Source organism: Habropoda laboriosa, unplaced genomic scaffold (assembly GCF_001263275.1).
Source record: "Habropoda laboriosa isolate 0110345459 unplaced genomic scaffold, ASM126327v1 scaffold77, whole genome shotgun sequence".
NCBI lineage: Eukaryota > Metazoa > Arthropoda > Insecta > Hymenoptera > Apidae > Habropoda > Habropoda laboriosa.
The window spans coordinates 111,061-134,582 of record NW_017100200.1 but is presented as its reverse complement, the minus strand read 5'-3'; the positions used below and the strand labels follow the sequence as shown (position 1 = coordinate 134,582).

Below are 23,522 nucleotides of genomic sequence, written 5' to 3'. Positions count from 1 at the left end.
GTGATTTTTATACGGATCGATGTGTGACGATGTCCTTCGTTCGGATTGAGACAAAAGAATTTTTTCGAAGGGAAGAAGATCGAGGTATGAATAGAATGAAACGAGTGAAAGCTGAGGTCGCGAGATTCTTCGGCGTCCTCTTTCTTTTCGAAGTTACCTACTCTAGGGAGTCCACCACGACCGAAGAATTTATTCCACCGATTACTTCGCCTCCTCCGTTAGAAACGCCCTCGATTATCTCCCGGAGAAAAACAATTACAACGACGGTGTACTACGGTCGTCTGCAATTTCGGCTTATCATCGTAGATAAACTCGGCCATTAGAGAGAGTGGGACGCGAAGGCGGGAGCGGTTTAATTAGCTTCACTTAATTATTTTCGCGTTAAAGGAAGCTCCGGGAAGAGTGAACGGTGGTGTGCGTTTAAAAATGTCGTTTACGGGGATTATTTATATTAAAACGCTACTTTAAAGGGAGAATATTATGATAATCGTGGCGACTTCACTGTTTATTGATGTTTTTTATTCAGTTTGAATTTTCGTAAGTGTAGTGTCGTAGAAATGTTCGCCTATTCAGAGGCAATTTTAAAAAGCACATGGCGAAGATTGTAAAAAATAAAGTGACGGTCGACAGGGACACTAACCAAGGCCTTCGCGAAAACCCGGTAGGGGCAGATAGAGTCGGTGTTGTGATTAGAGTCGGAGTGTTGTAAGAGTCGTGAGAATGTTGTAGATAGAGTCAAAGTATTGTAAGAATGTCAGAGATGGAACCAATGTTGTAGATAGAGTCAGTGTTACAAATAGAGCAAGAGTGTTGTTAACGCAGCTTCCCGCGCTTCCTGATTGTTGGAAGGTCGGGTTGGCGTTGGTGATCATTGCACATATGTGCCAACTGATTGCTGTCGCGATGGTGATCGCACTTTATTTTCAGTATCGATTACTGCGGACTGGACCGCACTTGTGGTTTGACAACGTTGAATATCGCGAACGAGGCCGCGCTCAAGGTAGCGTCGAGTGTTTTACTTAGAATCTTCGAATCTCCTTTTCTCTGGCGAATTTGCTTGTTATATATGATTTTGTGAAGGTGGGGAGTTAACCTGATCGGCAAATCGTCGGCCTTTCGCCCCCTAGAGCCGCCCTCCTAGGCCCTCGAGCACTCCCCCGCGGTCCGTAGAGTGGAGTGTAGGCGGAGAGGGAGAGACGGTCCCAAAAGGGGTGTCAACCCCGCGTGGCGATCTTGCCGAAACGTCGACTTTACGGGCTTATGGCATGTTTACCGTTACTGAGCGCGCAGAGGCAAGTACCGGGTCACCATGTGCCCCGCAGAAGTGGAGAATTTCCGCGGCCATCAAGTAATAAACCGGATTTGCCCTCTGGCTTGAATAGGCTATTGTTGTCAAGGAAATCGTAGAAAAAACTTCTCAAAAGTAACGTTGTAAGAGTGTTGTAAAATTCGTCAGAGTGTTGTAGATAGTGTCACAGTTGTGGATAAAGTAGGAACGTTGTAGATAGAGTCGGAGTACTGTAAGAATTGTAAGATTGTCAGAGATAGAATCAATGTTGCGGATAGAGTCAGAACGTTATAGAGTTAGAGTGTTGCAGATAGAGGGGGAATGTTGTAAGACACGTGAGAGTGTTGCAGAGAGGGTACGAATGTTGTGAGAGTGTTGTACCTACAACTCTACCTAGAGTCAATGTTACAGATAGAGTAGGAGTGTTGTAAGAATCGTTTGAGTGTTGCAGATAGAGTCGAAGTATTCTAAGAGTCGTAATAGTGTTGCAAAGATTGTTGTATGAGCCGTCTAGGGGTGATCTATTTAACTAGTCTTAGAGTTGTAAGAGTCATATTATAGTTACTAGAGTCGCACAACAGTTGCCTTAGCATTGTGAATTGTCTCAAATTATTATTACATTCACTTATCATATTTCATCAATTATCATTGCCACCCAGCATCATTATAAACTATTACATAAAAAACACTCAACAATACAAATTCTACATAAGATTAATTTCACTGTCTGGAACTACATCAGCTATTGGAAAATCTCTAGAAAATCTAGCTATTACGGAGCTTACTTTGAATGAACAACCGGCATGAACACCAGAAAATCGGATTCCTCCAGCTCCATTTCATACTTTCCAGCGCACTGTGGGTGATGTATTGTGAGCACTCAAGCTGTTATAAAATGTCCCGGAATTACTCGTCCGTAAATCCGGCGGAGTAAATTAAAAATTTCCCACTCGAATCTGTCGATTGCGTCCACCTTCGAACAATACAGCTCTTCGTTTAATTCCGATCGAACAAAAACGGGATTAAATCGAACCCACCAATCTCCCATCCAACGTGGCCTTTTGTTTTGTCCACAGCCTTGCGCCTGTTTCCTCCCCCTCTGATCATATAAATTCATAGTCGAATTAATGTTACTCTAACGAATGCTTTCTTGTACTCAAATTTCCTCACATTGTGTTGTAACCCTTTGTCTTGTAACAACGAGTCAGACTCGTGACATAGATTTTGGTCAAGCTACGACAAAAGCAATTATATTAGGAATAAAAATTAATTAATAGGTATTGTTGGTAATATTTGCTGTTTTTAAATTCACATAGTTGAATTAGCACGAATTAACTTCACAGAAAGTAACATTTTTTGATGTTTTAGTGCTTCGATTGCCTTTGGCGAAGTCGACAATTTATGAAAGACAATAATTATTATAATTAACGATTTAATTTTTTCCAAGTATTTCTAACACTTTTCAAGATCACTAATACATGTTTTTCCTGCTTTTGTAGATATTAAAAAATGAACGTGTCATTAGGGCACTAATTATGTTCTTCGCCAAAACTAGTACCACACATCAGTAAAAATAAATACAATCGCTACACTACTAGATTCCAGACCCAGTAATTTTTCTATAATCCCAATAATTTTGCAATACCAGTTTACTTCACGTTCAACAAACGTCCCAACACTTATGACCAGCAGCATACGTCCCAAATTCCTCCGTTTATCTCATGTAACAACACGGTTACAAGATAATCCTTCCCGTAAAAGCCAACATCGTCTATCTCGAACGTTAAAAGAAAAGCAACTCAGAAGCAAAAAAAAAAACTTGCAAAAAGGGAGGAGAGAATTCTTGCCGGCGTTAACAGGATCAAGACAAACGAAACAACCCAGGCAACCGAATTGCTCGAAGCTCGGCACCGCGGCGTTCCCCTTTTTGCTCGTGTTAATATAATTCCATTGAAGATAATACGGTGGCCCGTATATTGTCCGCGGAGGTAATTAGTTCCACGCGCTCGCTTAACGAAGTATCGCGTTCCGTTTCAGCTGTAATTTTCCTGGATGGCGAGGAGGTGAGGCGAGAGTAGGGTCGATCTCAGTGGAGAGGCGCGAGAACGACCCCCGCGTTGGCTCGAACGGTTTCATAATTTATATGTTTACACGGAAGAAAGTGAGACGACGAGGTGCTGGTAGAAAGGACGGAGACTCAATTATGGAGATGGCCCGTGCTCTCTCCGCGGCTTCCTGACGGTTAATTATTCAGAAATTGGCCACGAGCCACGCGTCTCGCCTCGCTACATCGAACCTGGTCCTCCTTCTCCTCCACCCCGGACGCCTTTCGTCTCTGGCAGAAGTTGAAGGAATTCCCCGAAAAGGAATTCACGATGAAATCGAACGGCTCGCGGCGTCCAGACCTTCGCGAACTTTCTCTATTAATTACTTAACGCCACCGTTTACAGCGATTAATTAAAATTATGGGAAAAGTTCCGGAACACCTGTTACGTGTTTAGAATTATTTCTTCGCGTTCACCCTTACTCCTGGTAATGAAATTCTTCGCGGAACAACGACCGCTTTCTCTTGAGGAACTCGGGTTGATTGATTGTGCGAAGCGAAGAGGAGCGACGTTGTTTGTCTGTTAAATCACGTTGTTCGAATCGCATACGGGATTTGGGAACGTTATTCGGACAAATATTTGTGGAGAATTCTAACACACTGAGTGTCATATTATTTGAAAAAGTATTTGTGAATAATGTGACACTTAGTGCGTTAGGACGTGTACTCTTTGATATAGCAATTAGTTTTTACAAGTCTCCCACGCAAATTTAATATTGTTTGATGTAGTTTTAAGTATTAGGTCATCTCATAGGTTCGTGTCCCACAAACCAAATAAAATTTGATTAAAAGGAAACGTAAACACTTATAAACGTAAGCTTCTCATTCCACAATATTTTTGTTGGTAAGATCATTATGTCGTCACTACAGTATTTCCTTGGATTTTCACTGAAATATTTTCCGCTTTTAGCACGAACTTATGGGATGACCTAACGCATACTTGTTTCGAAGAATGGTTAATCATTGATCACCGCGACCGCCATTGTTTCAAGCGTATAGCACGAGTCTGTCTAGAGTTAGTCGATTTATAGTCAAATTTTTAAAACAAGCCGTCACACTGGAATTCTCAGACTCTGAGTATTCTTTCTAAGACCTCGAGGAACCCACCCACTCACCTTGACACCTATCAACGTAGTGCACCAGTGAACTGAAGGACCAGGCCCAAAAGTGAACAAACTTCCTCTTTTTTTTTGTATTTTGTGTGAAATCTTGTAAAATACACCCTGTTCTCTTTGGAGAAGGTAGTACAATGTGGAATTTCCACCCACTGAAACCCTCACGACGATCCTCGTTGGCGCGCTGAGGAGGTCCTGGGAATTCTTGAGAACACCTCCAAAATCTTCCCTCACCTGATCTCGCCACCCAACCCATCTTCAACCTAGCGAAACAAGGAATTCGCACCCCGTTTCACTCCTTCCGCGGGATCACGAGCAATTCTTGAACGCAGGTCTGTTCACTCTTGCGGCCGAGGTATGGTGGCCGCCAAAGGCTAGGGGACCGCAGGTGATTGAAGTGCTGCATCCTTTGAGGACCACCATACCTCGGTCGCAAGAGTCCACGAATGCTCGTGCGCCCTATAATGGGTTTATGACACGTCTAATGAGATTGAGGCGAGGAAACAGGAACGCCAGATGCATCGTGGCCACTTTGTCGAGTCAGAAGGAGTACTATGCGGAGATGAGATGTTGGCACACTAGCTACAAGCTAGAACAGCACAGAAGAAAGGTGAATCGTCGACTCGCTCCACCCAATCCCCTCTAAGAAATCTTACTGTGACATAAAGTTTGCAGATCTTCCATTGGCGACCGGTTATTTTCGCCTTCATCGATCGCTCGCTCGAAACTAAAGTCTGTGAGTCCGTCGATCAAAGGCAGGCCACGCTTTCCGCGAATCTTCTCGCGGTCCTTACGGTCTAATGACATTACATTACTTTTAGGGTCCTCACTCAAGGTATCTCACTTCTTCGTCACGCGACGAACTTCTGGATACGATCGACTCAGCCGATAATGACAATGTGTGCGAGTAGAGGTGTCGCTTTTACACTGCAGCCTCTTAGATTACTAATTCTTGAGTTAGTGATCTTCCTTTCTTTATTACTGATTACTAAACTCCCAAATAATTAAGCTTGTAAGTAGTGTGCCAACATCTCGACTCTTTTGTAAGGGTTATCTGGTCTAAATAATACTTGTCGGGATTTATTTAAACAGATGTTGAAACTATATTTATTTATCCGTCCGCCGTTGACGCCTCGTTCCTTTCTGGTCCGTCTTTACCAACTACACTAATATATTCTGCCTAGTCTTATAGACGCCCCTCTCTTGCCTCCGGGAAACCCTGGCACAGGTTGGGGGTTTCCTCGGAGCAAGGTCCGTGTCACGAGAGCACGTGGCTGGGTCCTTACCTGACCCAGCCCTTAGCGCGTGGGGGTGTCAAGTCGTTGGGACCTCTCGGTCTGCGGGTCATAAACCAACGCGAGTCCCAACACTCGCTCGACCATACTCTTACACTTTGTCCACAAAGAAATTTTAGGATCCCGAGCCACTTAGATTGCTGATTGAGCGGATGATTCTCCTGTTCCCTGTGCTGTTTTAGCTTGTAGGTAGAGTGTTAAAACCTCATCTCCGCATAGTAGACACCTCTTTGTCCACAAAAAAATTTTAGGATCCCTATTCTCTATTCAGACATTTAACTATAATACTTAGAAAGCCCTTAAAATGATGAAAGAAATTTTGGGATCCCGATTCCCTGGTGAGACATTTAACTATAATTCGGGGCCTCCATACCCAAATAGGAAACCTCGAAGGGAGAATAGAGAGGGAGTGGTTGGCGCAGCGCGCAAAGCCTCAGCCTGCTAAGCCGAAGGTCCCGGGTTCGATTCCCGTTGGGTCCCTCAATATTTGTCCGTCGATTCCTACATATGGAGGCTGTCCGGGATGGAGGCATCTACGGCTACACGAAGCCAGGAGGTGTGAGGTGAAAACATGTTGAGGGTTGCACGTCTCCCAAAAATGCGTTGTTTCGGCTGTGTGCCACTGTGTAGGGGAGTGTGCCCGAAAGTGTTGAGTTGTGTTGCACTGACGAGGACACTCGAGGGCGAATGTCAGTTCAGGATGGCCGAGTGCAGTATATCGGTGCCTCCATACCCAAAAATAGGAAACCGGCACGGAAGAATAGAGAGGGGGAGTGGTTGGCGTAGCGCGCAAAGCCGAAGGTCCCGTTGGGTCCCTCAATATTTTTCCCTAGGTTCCTACAATAACAAAAGAAATTTTAGGATCCAAATTCCCTAGTGGGACATTTAACTATAGTGCTGAGTAAACCCATGAAATTAAAGAAATTTTAGGATCCCGATTCCCTGCTGAGACATTTAACTACAATGCTTCTCAAAAATACCTACATTTCGTCGCCCATGAAATAAATTTGCGCCGTGAACGTTCCTCGCATACGTATTGAAATTAGTTTAATCGAAGTTCCGCGATAACTGTTTCCCGTATACGACTTCGGTTATTGAGATTCGTATAACGTTGGAGGTATTGAAACGAGGACAAACGCACGTTTCATATGCCCGCCTTCTGTGACATTTTATAGGGAGGCGCATACAACGCGTCTCGTAAAGAATGGCATTCTTCATAAAAATATACATCGGGGACGAGAAATAAAAGTTTTGTCGTGGAATATTGCTTTTAAAAATTCGTAAGCGGCCATCATTTTTACGCGCCGCGTAACTTTCGAATACAACAACTTTACCGTTTCGACCACCGATCAATTCCAATATATATATATATTATCGAACCGGTAATACACGAACTTCTTCACAAATAACTCTTAAATTTTTAACGAATATTTCCATCGATGAAAAAACCTCCTCGAAATTCCAATTCAATTTTTCTATTAAAAAAAAAGCTCTACAACGATGCGTATAAATATCAAGCGGAGTGGAAGATAAATTTCATAAATTCAACGTTTATAGGAGACGAGGGTGGGAATTGGTGGAGAAAAACAGGTCGTGTCTTTCCTCCATCTTTTCACCGAGAAGATTTCCAACAGGACAACCCGTTTATTACTCGCGACGCCCTCTTATACCTATTTTTCCGCCGCACGGTCGCGACGGATCCAATCTTGACTCGAAATTACGCATTAACGGCCGAGCATCTGTCCCGCTATTCCTCTAATTTCAGCAGATTATTAAAATCGCATCGGCGTGATTTCGCGAAATGAAGGATCGGCCACGGTAGGCGAGCGACGACGGAACTTTTCTCGTAAAATAAATCAGCCCTAGTCTCGTCGCGGTAATTCGGCACAGCCGAGTCTGCCTTACCGGTAATATTGGATATTTTCTTAATGGTGAAACTTCCGCGGAAACCGACTCCTGTTTATCCTCATGAATGCTCTGATAAATCAGTACACCGCTGTTCCTCTTTTTCATTCGATTTGCTTCTTCACAATTCTACAGTTTGCCCATTTTTGCCTATCTTCCATCCTTTCCTCCTTTCCAATTCTACGTTTTGTCTATTTTCCATCCTTCGTTTCTTTCCAATTCTACATTTTATCTATTTCTGTCTATTTTCTGTCCTTTGCTTGCTTCCACTTCTGCATTTTGCCTATTTTTCACCTGCATTGGCGTATTTTTGCAGAGAGACTAAATAAAGAATTTAAAAATATGAAAATTGACAGACTTATTTTCCCAATGAAATTGTGAAATGTCGTGAGAAATTCTGAAATTTACTCGTTAATCTACATTTTTCATTGGATGGATCTTCAAAAAACTGGGACACCGTATTTCTTTAGATCTCTTATTTACACCCAAGTTCTAACCCTTTGACTAAAGCAACAGAGAGAATTCGGGGTAGTAAACGTTCCTGTTTTACCAACGGTCTTCAATCTACGAATCACGTATCCGGACGTTAAAACTAACACACGTTTCCTTTCACGTTTGTTCCAGTCACTGCATGAGCGACTATATCGCCGTGTACACGGGTCCGACAACGTCGAGTCCTGTTTTGGGGATGCTCTGCGGCAAGGAGAAAACGATGTTCACGCACTACGGCCAGAAACTGCTGGTCGAGTTCAGGTAAAAAGAGAAGAGAGAGGGTCAAAGAAAATCTGATAGTAAACTTCAATCGAAATGTTCAAGTTTACGTCTGAAGTGTCCCGAAAGAATACGAAATACGATTTAACCCTTTCGGTAGAGGCTCGCTTGAGGTAAAAAGTGTTCGCCGCGTACCGATTGAAAGTTAACTGTTTCGCGATAGTCTAATGTCTGGTGTATTCTGGTGTTGCCTGATTTTTAGTCAACAGCGAAATAAATATAGTAAATGGGTGTATATACGGGGTGATCCTAGCAAAGGGGCCAGTTTGTAGCTCTGTTTCAAGTGAAATTAGGAAAAAATCGTAGAGAAAAAAAGTGCACTATTTAACAAGCTCCGTCCTATTGTCTGTGCTCAATTCATCTTGTTGTCCGATGATCAATGTATGCAAAAAAATATTGTGAGATCGAGACTTCTACAGGGTGGTCCACGCAATTGTTTCAGGTCATAACTCCATTACTAATGCATTTACGAAAAAATGCCGAAGGAGAAAGATAAATTGCTCGAAGAGCACTACATTTGTACGCCCTTAGATTTTCTTTAAGTGCAACAGTGCATGTGCAATTAACAAATGCATCATTTCTTTAAATGGAAGTGCATATCTTTTGTTGCACAGATCGATTCCTCTGTTCCTTCTACGTAAAAAATTATTAGGACACCATGGCAAAAATGTTATTAGTTTTCGAGATATTTTCAAAAAATATCATTTTTGAAGAAGATGCTCAAACGCTTCATGACTATCTAGTAAACGTAAACACCGTTTCGACATTGTTGTCATAACAGAAACTGATTTGTACAAGTAAGCATTTCATCATTCAGTAGCAATTTACGTATCTTAATTGGAGTACGAAAACTAAGAATTTGAAAAATTGTGATTGTATTTCACTAAATAAAAGAAAATGTATTGAAAATATCTCGAGAACTAATAATTTTTTTGCCATGGTACCCTAATAATTTTTTACTTAGAATGAACAGAGGAATCGATCTGTGTAACAGAAAATATGCATTTCCATATAAAGAAATAATGCAATTGTTAATTGCACATGCACTGTTGCACTTGAAAAAAATCTAAGGACCTGCGAATGTAATGCCCTTCGAGCCATTTATCTTTCTCCTTTGGCATTTTTTCGTAAATGCATTAGTAACGGAGTTATGACCTGAAACAATTGCGTGGACCACCCTTTATATCGAATTGCTCACTGCATTTTTTCGTAAATGCATTAGTAACGGAGTTATGACCTGAAACAATTGCGTGGACCACCCTGCATATCGAATTGCTCACTATAAACTTTGTCAACTGTTTTAAAATTCCTATAAACTGACCGACAAAGTATGATTCAACCCTTTCACTGCTATTGACGCCTATATGCACCTTGAAAATTTCTTCGCATTGTACTGTTGGAGCATTTTGGCGCACTTCCATATTAATTTACGCCTTGATTTTATCCTCTGCGCTTTTCCGCGTTAATTCGATAAAAGAAATTTTAAAATGATACGGCTGAAAACGAAAATTTCGCGGCGGTTGTGGAACATCTGAATTAGCCACGCGCCTTGTGTACTAAAATTTGCCGCAGTGAAAGGGTAACAACAGAAAAGTTTGGAAAAACTGGTCTTCGCAGTAAGTTGCAATAAGAAAGGTGCCTAATATTATACTTTTGACCAAAGCTATACACATACACCTTTCGTAACGAAAGGGTTAATAAGAAGGAACGTTTGTTTTACAGAACGGGACCAGAAGTGTCACCGTTCAATTACACCGGTTTCGTCGCAACTCTCTCGTTCATAGAGAACACCACAGAAGCACCAACAACAGTGACCATGGACAGCACGAATAAAAGTGGTAAGCGTTCGCGAAATGAACACGTCCATATCCGATGATGAAATTCTGTTCTCCCTTTGCTGTCTCTCTTCACGTCAACGTTTACGTTTATCCGACGCTATTCAATTTGTCATAGCGCGCGTCTACCTACCGTAGAGAGAGGATCGTGCAACTTTCTTTCAGCTCGAACGACCGCAATCGGGCGGACGTTAAATCTGATTTAACAAGCGTCATGGTAAAACCTCAAACTGCTGCCGATGAAATGGCTCGTTCGTTAAATCCTCCGGTTCCACGGGGGATCCTGGAATCGTTCGGAAAAATCCCCGGCTACATCTCGCCCGTGATAATTAATTCCAATTCCCGCGTGTACTCGATCAGGCCATAACTGCACGTCGGAACTGGGTCGCTTTTTATATTGTAACGAACATTTGAATTTGGACCCTGAAACGCCTGAATATTTTTGTTTTAACGTTTATTAGAATTTGGACTCTGAAAGATCTAAATATTTTAATTTCAACGTTTATGCAAATTTGAAAGAACCGACTATTTTTATTTTAACGTTTATTAGAATTTGGGCTCTGACAGATCTGAATATTTTAATTTTAACATTTATGCAAATTTGGACCCTGAAAGATCTGAATATTTTTGTGTTAAGGTTTATGCAAATTTGGACCCTGAAAGATCTGAATATTTTTATTTTAAGGTTTATGCAAATTTGGACCCTGAAAGATCTGAATATTTTAATTTCAACGTTTATGTAAATTTGAAAGAACCGACTATTTTTATTTTAACGTTTATTAGAATTTGGGCTCTGACAGATCTGAATATTTTAATTTTAACGTTTATGCAAATTTGGACCCTGAAAGATCTGAATATTTTTGTTTTAAGGTTTATGCAAATTTGGACCCTGAAAGATCTGAATATTTATATTTTCACGTTTATACAAATTTGGACCCTGAGAAATTTGAATACTTTTATTTTAATGTTTATGCAAATTTTGGCTCTGAAAGACTTGAATATTTTTATTTCCACGTTTATACTTTGGACCCCGAGAAATCAGAATATTTTTATTTCAATACGTATTCAACCTTGGATTCTGAAAAACCTGAATATCATTATTTCAACGTTTATGCAAACCTACACACTGAAAGACCTGACTATTCTTATTTCCACATCTATTCAAATTTGGTCCCTGAAAGTCCTGAATTATTCCTATTTCAACATTCATTCCCTACGATTTCATCGATTGATTAATCACTCTAATTCAAGTGGACACGATTAAATCGGTCGCTGCCGGTGGTTACAACGTCCACGATAACAGTCCAGATCATCACGATCATCGAAAGGATCAAGGTTCGGCGTCGAGCAGCTGTGATCTCGAAATCAGCGGCGAGAAAGTCAGAGCTGATCATCACGACACCAGAGGAAAGCTCAAGTCCACTACGTGCAGGCTCGTGCTTCGCGGACGTGCTTATGACACTGGACACGTTTTATTGGCCAGCTACAATCTCAGGTAACACGAAAACCTCACGAACTGTATATTTTTCAACATTTTCAACAGTGAGTTTTAATTGCTTGCACAAATAACGGGAAAATTAACTTCCAACAGATTTATGGAAATATTTCGAATAAATTTGTACGAGGTAAATGATGTTGATATGATTGATGAAAGAAATACGGTGCAGTATAAATGTAAAAATCGAACGGTGAAATGATGCATGATTGATTTCGCGAAATTTGTACGGTGATATTTCTGAAATATCAATGATTTCACTAAATAAACGACGAGCAAATGAATATTTCAAAAATATTACCGATTTTACAAAATAAACGACGAACGAGTAATTTACAAGATAATTATTAATATTTTCAGTTCGAACATTGCACGGATGATTAAATAATTTTCGCAAAATTAACGCGGCAAATTAATAAATCAGTAAGAAAAGAGTCGCTGGTATAATGGTAACTGATTTCGGTATTAATATAAATATTGATACAAATATAGATATTGTTATTCCGCCAATCCACACGGATTTTCCATTATTAGCATGAATAATACGAAACATATTATTCATATTACTATTAACGATAATACCAAGTCATTACTAACGACCATTTACATAAAACGATTATTAATCACGGTAAAACTTGCCGTAATATCTCCAACAATTGTTTGTTTTTCAATAAAATCGCTACGAAAGCTTTCATCTCGCCTATTCATTATTCAAATACAATTTCCATTTTCGTACAATTCTCACAAAACAGAAATTCTCTTTAAAAAATATTGCAGGGTTGAGTAGTTTCCGTGATCTAGATTGGATGAAATAAAATTTATTTAATAGATAATTAAACCGCACAGCTAAACTTTAAATAATTCCACGCAAAACTATGCTAACTGCACTTTCTTCCACTTTGACTGCGCGCAAGTATTTTGCAAACTCTTTTAATCTTGCATTCTCGCATTCTCTCTCTTCATTTTACTATTTTCCTCTCATTCTACGCACATGTTTCTCAGAGACATTCATTAACGTCCATTTAAATTTTTGGGTAACCACGTATCCTTCGTTCTCGGGATATTCTCAAGTATAGTCGATGGAAGAAATATAGCGAGGTCGAAAAGTAAAGTATGAAGCAGCGGCAGAGATTGTTGCAGTGATATGGCATTTTACGTTTTTCGATTGGGACTGAAGACAGAAATTGATATGGCATTTTACGCTTTTTGATCGGGACTGAATCAAAGTTAAGACAGATTTCATACGACCCTGTTTCGGGTCCTTATCTTCTCAAGTTTCTGTCGATTCGACTATCGGTACACTCGAACTTGTAAATTTCGACTCCTGAACGAATTTACGACCTCGCTATATTTCTTCCACCGACTATACTCTTCTTTCGCGTTTCTATCGCTCTAGTAGTACCCTCCGTTCGCGTAACTCTCGTTCCACCTTAAAATCTCGCACAGAAATTCCATCACTCCTACAAATAGAAAGAGGAAAAACCAAAGCGTTAGGTCATCCGATAAGTTCCTGTCGAATTAATAATTTAGATCAATATTTCCAACGAACCCTTAAATTTGTTACAGTATTTTTCTCTCTTTTTTTTTTATCATTATATCGTCGATATAGGATTTCCTTCGATTTTCATTCAAATATTTTTCACTTTCGACACGAACTCACATTATAATAAAATACCCAACACTCTCGTAAAATATCATTTAATCTTCACCTTAGCAAAGAAATATCATGAATAAATCAGCGCTTCCAAATTAATTCCTCAAGATTCATCAGATTCGTTTCTCATCTCATTTCCGTCCAACCTAGTTCCCTCTGTTTTTCATCAAAATACAGACACACTAGACGAAAAGACGGGAAACGCGATTCCTCAGCACGATTTCGAGAGTATTCGACACGGTTTTAAGACGATTGCGTTCGAGGTTGAGGGTGATGTTAGAAACCGGCTGCGAAATGCAGTCACGTAGAGGATCGTGTGCCGTCGTGGCGTGGCTGGAATTGCATTTCATTTGTTTACCTTTTTCACGGAGCGAACGTCGAGAGACCTCTCCACCGAGTGAATTTGGCTCGTGTTAGCAACCTCGTGGGTACCAGAGACGATCGATCGCGTAAAATCGAACACAGCAAGTCCTCGCTGGCTGCCGCTGGTCACCGATCGACACTTCGATTTAATTACCAGCCTCTCGAGCGAAGAAGCTCGTTCACCGCGATACGGTGTATTAAGTAACGCTGGAGTTAATAATCGATAACGTATCGCCGAGTCTGGAGTTCCAAAAAAATGCACCGGGATGAATGAACTGAATGAAAATTTCACGAACGTACAGTTAGATCGTTAACGAGAGACAACCGTTAAAAAGCAAAAGTACGCATACTTTAAATATTATTAATATGAACATTTTAATATGAATATTCAAAATATGAACATTATACAATGTGTGAATATTTGAAATATTAATTTTTGCTGAATGCCGGAATATTTGTGTAACACAGTAATTGGACGTTATTTCGGTTAATGTTTATTACGATGTCGTACACGAAAAGGCATTAAATTAATAATACTTGATCCTGAAGTATAATAAATTATGTTTCATAACGAAAAAGTGTCAAATCAATCTTTATATAAAATGCGTCATTAGAGAAGCAAGCTTATAGAGTGTCTGAATATTTTTGGGAGTAACTGTAGTCTTGGTGCAGTTGATGGAACCGATATAGTCAGATCCTACGTTAATTAATTTTGTTCAAATCATATAAACTTTTCCTTATTTTCAATACAAACAAAAGTAACATAAATGTTCATTATAAGTTAAACACCCTGTATAATCACACAAAAATGTTACCAGCATAACTGCATAATAACTGCATGGACTATATGAATACTTAACGAAAGGGTTAAGAATCGATCACCTTCTAATCTCGTCAATCCAGTAATCACGAATATTTCATAAATTCGAGTACCATCTAAATACAATTCAAGAACAAGTACTTCGATGTAACCTAACCTAACCTAACCTTCAGACACTCTTGTCCTTCCGTTTGGAAAGCTGGTCCCTCGATACCCGGAAGAATCTCGTTTTAAGTTGGTACGTATCAATCAGCATAACTCATCGAAGCGCCGCCGAACACACAGGGAGACCTTGCCCAACTCCTCTGCTCTTCTCCACCCTCGTCCTATCTCGGAAGTAATAGATACGAAGTAGCAGTAAATCACACGGGAATGCGGCTGGCTCGTATCCCTGGGATTTTCAATTATCATGCACAATGGCTGCAACGCGCGCGCGGTCCATGCATTCGTGGCTTTGTAGATATGTTCTCGTAAGAGATGGAACACGCGCTGGGTGGGCTGAAAGGCGCCTCCCCCTCCCTTTCCACACCCGTTCCTCCGCGAAACTGGTGGCAAACCGTAGCCAAGGAGCGAACGTAACCCCCGTGGGTTCTCAGACGACAGATATATAACAGGGAATAAACTAAGAGACGACAAGCATACCGTCGTACATTCGGAGAAATGCGGAAACGGTGAGGGGGAGACACTTTGAGCATGAGACAAAGGGTTTATCGAAGGCGGCGTATATTTTGAATGGAATATTGTAAATCTGGAGAAATCGAAAGAATGTTTCTTTTTTGGTGAGTGTGTAGTGATATTGAAGTGAGTCAAGTGGTTGAACACTTTTTCCAGTGTCCTTTTGCCCCATTTTTCTTATTCTTTTTTATTTATTTGCTTGGTTTGTGGAGGTACTTTCTTCGTTCCGCCGCCAGAGGGACGGAACCTTGACCATTCTCGCTGGTGCTCGCTAAGGGTCTCTGTTTGTATATATACAACTTCCAAGATTAAGTCTAATATCCCTCGCGTTTAAGACACGAGTCTTCTTATGGTTTTCCGTGTCTTTTTAGACATAGAAAAGAATACCCTACTAGCGTAAGTAACATAAATCAACACACCTCTGTTAATATAAATTACACGTAGGTTAGTTACTTTCTCTTTCGGCCTATTCTTCCTTCAATCTATCTTTCCTAACCTAATTTCAAATTTTCTATTCATTGGAAAATTCTGTATCCTTTCAAATATCCTCACTGATTCCAAATTCTTTGTATTCAATTGTGGAAATAGAGATACAGATGTATGATTAGTATTACAAGATTTACTGCATGAGTTTATCAGATATAAGGTTTACACGAATCCTATGCTTCTCGCTAATTAGTTCGCGTATCGCGTGTATTATGTTTGACGCGTGATTTGTTAAATCGAACAGTATCGATACCAAGCTTAAACTTCACTCGAGTATGAAGCAATAATACGCAACAATACGTTGATACACGCGTAATCGGATTTGCCCTGGATGTTGTGCTCCAAACAGAGAGTAGTAAGTTCAGAGGTCGTGATTACCAATAGATGACTGCGCGAGATGTGGTGAATTCGTAACACTAAGGCCAGCAGCAGCAACCGTGGAAGTTGAAATAGAGTCTGGGAATTTATAGGAAAGAACCACGGAAGTTTTGATTGACGAATTCCGCTGAAACGTTTCTACCAGCGACGGGAATATTCGTACTCGACTCTAATTGTTATTTCTCGGTGGTTAAATTATGTTCAATTACACGTGGAAATATTTATAAATAATCTCTGGAATAATGTACAAATTCCTAGATAAATGAAAATTTTCAACGATTCGATGAAAATTCTGAAAATGCACACCGGATTAATTTCAACGCTTCACCGGTTTCATTATTTGTGTCCTTGATTGATAAAACGGCTCGCGAATTTTGCCGCGCGATCCTCTATCGACGTTCATCCCTAAAATATTCATTGGTTGAAAAGTAGTTGGCTGGAGAGTGAAATTTTTTAACAACCTCAATTTCCCGCCAATCTGTTCTCCGTGCATTATTTATCTTGATCGATACGCGCTATCCACCAGTCAAATATCCGTCCTTTCGTTTCACCGATCTCCGTTTTCAAACGAGACTTCCTGTCATATAAACCGCCGTTCAATCTTCCCCGACGAACGAAAAACTGAAACGAAACGTGTAATTAAGTTGGAAACTTTTCACCGAACAGACGGAGTAATTTCTCGCCACAAGGCCACCAGTTCGTATTCATTTATTCGCGAGGAAACGAATTTTTATTCAGCGGCCATTTAAGGAGCCAATTACAGGCTCCTTTCGCGCTCTCTAACAATTTTCCTCCGAGTGAAGGTAATCGAAATTCATTCGTATCAAAGAAATTACGTCCGAATACTCGGGATTCTTTAATTTAAAATTCTAAGATCTGAGATAAGTGCGTTTGAATGAAACGAGGTGCGAGAAAAGAATGTTTGGGCTGAGTGACATGAATGAGGAAACATGCAAGTGTGAGAAAATCCGTCCCGAAGACGGTGAAGGGAGTCCAAACGAGCATAAACAAATGCTGAATTTACGAAGAACATTTGAAACTGGGGAGCGAACGAGCATTCGTTCATTTAGTCTAGACGCACCGTTAGAAGAGAAAACATCGAAGAAGAAACGCGATATTTGCATACCAAAATGAAACTTAATTCACCACTTAAATTACATCCCAAAAGATTCTCGATTATCTGTTTCTTTTGATAATTCTTGAACATTATGAAAAGGTGAAATCTCGTAACCTTGACATCCACGCGAAACGCAGTAACAAGTTTCTCTGTTGGATGTTGCAGCGCCCAGGAGTGCCAATCGTCGATCGAAATATTCGATGGTCTTCTTGAAGGAGGGATGCTCGGCACCGTGAAGTCTCTCGGGAGAATCTGCAGTCCTGCGCAGAGGCTTCCACGAGAATTCATGCAACAAGATACGTAAGTGGATTCTCCAGTTATTAGACTAGAAATGCCGACGTCGCCTACGGTGTGCTGCTTATTACTTGGATACTGTACTAAGAAGTCCTCGGGATTCCTCTCGATTCGTGACGCGAAATGCAAACCGCTTGCGCTATCCGCCCGCGAATTGACACAGCTCGTTGAACTTGCCGAAATTAATGCAAGGAACTCGTCCGTTGATCGGCGACGTTCGGTTGACATTCACGACGTGGAACGTATTGTCGACTGTCAACTTGGAAAATTTGCTTTATCCGTCTCGCTAAAATGCGGTGGATCTGAGTGGAAGTTTGGAATCTCCTGATACTTAATTATGCATTCGTGGGAATTTACCAAAAGCGAATACTTGAAAAATGCTATCAACTAATCTATAATAGAGAGAATATTTTATTACGGTGCCAGTATGTTTTTGGTATTATGGTTACCTTTATATAATGGAAAGAACATTTTATTTTCCTACGAATTTCTGAGAAACATGACAGAAAAAGGTTTGTAAAAGTGAAAGCGAGGGTCGACGGAGACAGAAATTAGGCTCGTTAGAAATGTCCGATGCAGATCAGGGATGCATTGATCATATTTGGTGCGTCTTGACTATATTTTTGATGGAAACTCCAAAATAGGGACGTAAGATGAAGTAAGAGTTTTTCTTTGGACGAAGTTTAGTATTACGAGGCTTACTTTAGAATTTTCACTATTAGAGTCATCTGGTGTGTTGATAGCGACACCTGATAATTGCCTTCTGCGTTGCACTGAATCATTATAACCTCTTATGTGGGATCAGAACCTCCATGACCATCAAAAGGAGCAGTAACAGCGTGGTAATGAAGAGGACGCCTTAGCTGTGGTCGTAGAGTCACGGCTTGCCGCTCAGGGGGTCGCGGGTTCGATCCCTGCTTGGTCCTTCAAATTTTTCTCACATAAATTTTATAATATTCAAAATGAAGACAATGAGTGTACTTGATTCGTCGTAGTTTTAAAAGCTACCTCATTTCTTCTGCAGTATTTAATTCTAATCTATACACAGATTATTAGCACTCTAAGATACGTGGTCGCTAATAATAAATAAACCAACGAAAAATATATATTCTCACACACATTATTTACACGTGAATTCTTTAAACATTGAATAGTTCAATTCACGTATCACCACTATTATCCAGTACTTTTTCCAAACCATAAACCACCACAGTAACCTACATGAGCCTGAACAACCAACTGAATGCTCTAGAAAAAACATCTAAAACCTGGCCGTACATTCACCTTACCGAACTACACGGTTCAATTCAACATCCACGACGAACGCAATTGAACGCGTTCAACGAGCCCCCGTGCTTGGTTCCGATGAATAGAGAGAAGCCAGGGTTTCTCCTCTACCGTTTCCTTTGCCCTCCGTTCGATCTAATAAAAGTGACGCAGCGTGTGCGCGGCCACGATAACGGGATACACGGCGTTTTCGATCTGAAAGTTGATCGGCAACAGGACTTGTGCAGAGGAAACGCGCGGGGCGAGGGACACAGAGGCACGTAATCAGGAAACAGCTCCTACCTATTCGTCATTGGTAGATCCGGTGGAGAGAACGAGACACGGAGCTGCCGCTCATCTTGTCGGAAGTCGGGTATGAAAGATGACTGGTGCGCCATGCGATATACAGGGTGTTCGCCATAACGATCGTGACGATTTTTTGGCCGCTTAATGAGGAAGCTTGTTACCTACAATTTAATTCTTTGCGATTCGAGATACTTCCGTCCGCCATTTCGTTCCAACTAGCTTCGACCGCTCATTTGACCACTTTTGGATGATATCCTATAGCTTAGCTTTATTTCAACACTTCAGCATCTGATAGTGATACATTATGATTCTGCATAATAGTGATATAGATGCCGATTTCAACGTATTTATAGCGATATATAATACTAATATATGAAAAATGGTTTATTATCGTTCACAGTTTATAATTTATCATTGTATGATATTTAAAGAGAAAAATTCCTATGTCGGGATGATTTGGAACGAAATGCAAAGTCGAGTTTACAAGTTCTTAAAGAAAACCAAGTTTACCCGATATAATTGAATTTGTCTCACGTAAAATATGGAAAAGAAAAAATTATACAGTGCTATTTTCGAAAATGAAGGTTACCCGAATTTTTTATCCGAGAAAAAGTGCTTTAGCAATTTTCATTATTACAATTTGTTACTGATTGAGCTCTGATTAATTAAAAAAGTATTGTTATTATCTCACGTCGGTTGAAAAATCATAGTGAATGTTACAATGGTCACCCTGTATACCAACTCAGAGATTAACTTTTAATAAATCATGGCGACAGTTACAACAATCACCCTATATACTAACCCACTGATTAATTTAAAAAGAAAAATCGTTATCATCTGATATCGGTTGAAAAATCGTGGTGACAGTTAGAACGATCACTCTGTATACCAACCCAGTGATTAATTTGAAAAACGGAATCGTTATCACCTCGTATCGGTAAAAATATCAAGATGCCTGTTACAACGAACACCCTGTATACCACCCGGTATACGCATTCGCATTTACACCGTGTACACGCGTTCCAGTATCTCACAGAGGGAGAAAGGCTGACTACGTTCACTGAATTCGTCCCAATCCCCATCGAACGGATGCAGAAACCATCTCTCCGTCCCTATCCGCCATATTCAAAGAGACACGCTTTATAGAGAACCTAGTTCTCCCGACGACGTCGTAAAAACATTTAATGTCGATCGATTTTTTCGTACGCGTAATAACGTGACACACCAGCAAAGAGGGAGAAAACAAAAAACAAGAAAAACACAGCGGTTTCGTAATAGACGAATTCCTCGGTGTCTTTGCGCATCGTGGAATTTGAATATCAGCCTTGAACGCGATTTATACAACGCGTCCTCTCCTCTTTATTGCAGATTTTTTGCTCCGCTGTTCTTGCCAGAGTGCGCTCGCGTTGTCACGATACCGGTGAACGTAATTTCGGTTCGTAAGGGTTCTTCTTCTACGTGGGATGGAATTTTGAAGGAAATATGGCCCCGCGATATCAGGGGAACCGTGAGCAACGACGACATCGGCGGATCGGTGAAATTCTGCCACGGGATACCTTTAACTGTCGTGTAACGCGCGAGCGTAACTCGTACCCCTGTCAGTGGTACGTGGGTTACGCTGCGTGCTTAGTAGAATGGGTTCGTGTATAGTCGGACGAGCCGAGGTGTGACGTGCGCGCGCGTCAAAGGAGTAGGGGCACTCGTTGGATCGGGCAAGTAGTATGGGACGGTGTTGTGGCAGACGCGCGAGAGAAAATTGGAGCACGGTTTTTGTTCGAATAAATGTAGTTTATGAATGTAAAGTCGTATTTATGGGAGTAAAACGAAATGGATAATTTTCATATTTTGAATTCGTCTGAACATACGAGGCCTGGGAATTCATAGGAAATTTTCAACGAGCGAAAAATAAAAAAGATCAGCTATTTTGTAATGAGTGGTAAATCATTTAACATGCAATGCCTGGAAATTCGTAGGAAATTTTGAACGAACGATGTTGGAAATGGGTTATGAAATGAAATAGTCTTTATAAATTGTTAATATACTATTTATTAACGGACTCAGAGGAAACGTCTTTACTATTTGAAATGTGCTAACGGACTGGGCACCCAAAAAGAAAGTTTGGGTCCGCTGATACCTAGGAACTGTTTACTTTATGGTATCGCAGTGTGCAGTGCGTGACTCGAAGACGGACATAAGACACATCTGGTGGAAGCCATAATGTCTTTGTTTAAACGAACGCGGAGACATTTTTGTCCTCGCTTGATTATTTCTTGATTTCTTGAAAAATGAAAAAAATCAGCAATTTTAAAAAGGAAGAGTTACAAATTAGTTACTTGAAGTGGTTAATCTTTTGAAGATGTATATTTTGCAGAGTATAACTCTGGGTTTTAATAGCTGAGCCAACATTTTTTTTTCTGGTCTCAATTCATAGAGAGCTTTAAACGAACGAAAAATGAAAAAGACCAGCGATCTTGTAATTGAAGGCTTGCAAATTATGTAATTAAAGTGTTTTATTTTTTTAAGTATATTTTGCAAAGTATAACCGTGGTTTTCGTACGTGCATAGAAGTTCCGATAGCTGTGACAAAATCTTATTATTTTTTACTTTCCTTGCAAAGGGGTAGAAATTTTTTACACTTTTCAGTGTGCCCTACTTTTAATCCTTAACAATTTAAATTCTCAGCATCCACGATTTACAGCTTAAATATTAAAATTAATTCACTCTATTCAAATCACTCGTTTCATTTCCATATGTAACATTTTTCACTCGTAAATTCCATTTCTTCCACTTAATTTATTACACTCAAACCCAGTCAGTCGTGTTCGCGTCATAAAATAATCATGAAAATGGCAAAATTTAAATCCTCAAGAACCACAATCCACTCTTTTATCAACGACAGCCCATAAACCGTGCTCCGCTACGACCTCGTAACGATTAAAAAAATTTCGAATCGAAGATTCGATCCTCTATCTCGACGGAAAGGTTGGCTCTAAATAAAAGGGATATTGATATTCCGAATATTTGTCCGATCTCACAGCAGGGAAACCTCGAAATGAGATATCAAAATGAAATTAGTATTTGATGCATTAAAACGTGACGTTCGAAAGGGGGTCCAGCCCTCAAAGGAAACGGACCGTTCGATTTTAATCAGATAAATGTCAAAGTGGCTCGACGAAGAATCACGCGGCCTAGAATGGAGGTATCTCCGTGTGAAAAACGTGACGGAAAACCCGGCACGGAGAAAGACTTTCCCCCGCACATATTGATCAGCGTCGTGGAATAGGGTGGAGAGGAGGAGGGGTCACGATCTGAATGGGTTACATTCCAAATCCTTTCAACCGCGATCGATGTGTCCGCCCTCCGTTATCCGGAGAATCGTTCGTCCAGGGACGAGCCGTCGGTCCAGAAGCTGGACTAGAAGGATCTAATTGTGAGATAGGAAGCGGCCGGAATTCCAACGCGAACGTAAACAACGCGGTTAATGCTGTGCTTCGCTCGTGGAATTGAACCGTAATGCACCATTCGAATTCCTGATACTTGGGAGTGGAAAAAAGGGAATTCTTTTTTATATATTCTTTGGATCTTTGGAACTTTGTATTGGTAAAGAATTAAATTTGAGAGAAAAATGGAACAATAATTTGGACTCTTTTGAAATCCACTTTTTACACAGATTTTAGGTCTTGTCTTTGTTAGAATGAATTAAAATTTTCAAACTTTGTGTCTGTTACAATTAAATTTAGGACATAAATGACACAATAATCTGGACTTTTTTGGAATCCACTTTTTACACTGATTATATGTCTTGTCTTTGCCAGAATTAATCAAAATCTTCAAACTTTGTGTCTGTTACAATTAAATTTAGGACATAAATGAAACAATAATTTGGACTTTTTTTAAATCCACTTTTTACACAGATTTTAGGTCTTGTCTTTGTTAGAATGAATTAAAATTTTCAAACTTTGTGTCTGTTACAATTAAATTTAGGACATAAATGACACAATAATCTGGACTTTTTTGGAATCCACTTTTTACACTGATTATATGTCTTGTCTTTGCCAGAATTAATCAAAATCTTCAAACTTTGTGTCTGTTACAATTAAATTTAGGACATAAATGAAACAATAATTTGGACTTTTTCTAAATCCACTTTTTACACAAATTTTAGGTCTTGTCTTTGTTAGAATGAATTAAAATCTTCAAACTTTGTATCTGTTACAATCAAATTTAGGACATAAATGAAACAATAATTTGGGCTTTTTCTAAATCCACTCTTTACATAAATTTTCTGTCTTATCTTTGCCAAAACAAATGAGAATTTTCAAACTTTTTATCTATTACAGTTAAATCCAAGATAA

General features: G+C 40.0%; 1 protein-coding gene across 1 annotated transcript in view; it reads left to right on the top strand.

The window, feature by feature from the left end:
* Positions 1-6,309: 6,309 nt before the first annotated feature.
* The window catches only part of LOC108570386, a 62,028-nt gene continuing 44,815 nt past the window's right edge, over positions 6,310-23,522 (top strand). Inside the window, exons 1-5 of the mRNA XM_017932245.1 lie at positions 6,310-6,365; positions 8,332-8,460; positions 10,201-10,316; positions 11,565-11,808; positions 17,467-17,601. Coding sequence (XP_017787734.1) covers positions 6,310-6,365; positions 8,332-8,460; positions 10,201-10,316; positions 11,565-11,808; positions 17,467-17,601 — 680 coding nt within the window. The remainder of the gene's footprint in view (positions 6,366-8,331; positions 8,461-10,200; positions 10,317-11,564; positions 11,809-17,466; positions 17,602-23,522) is intronic.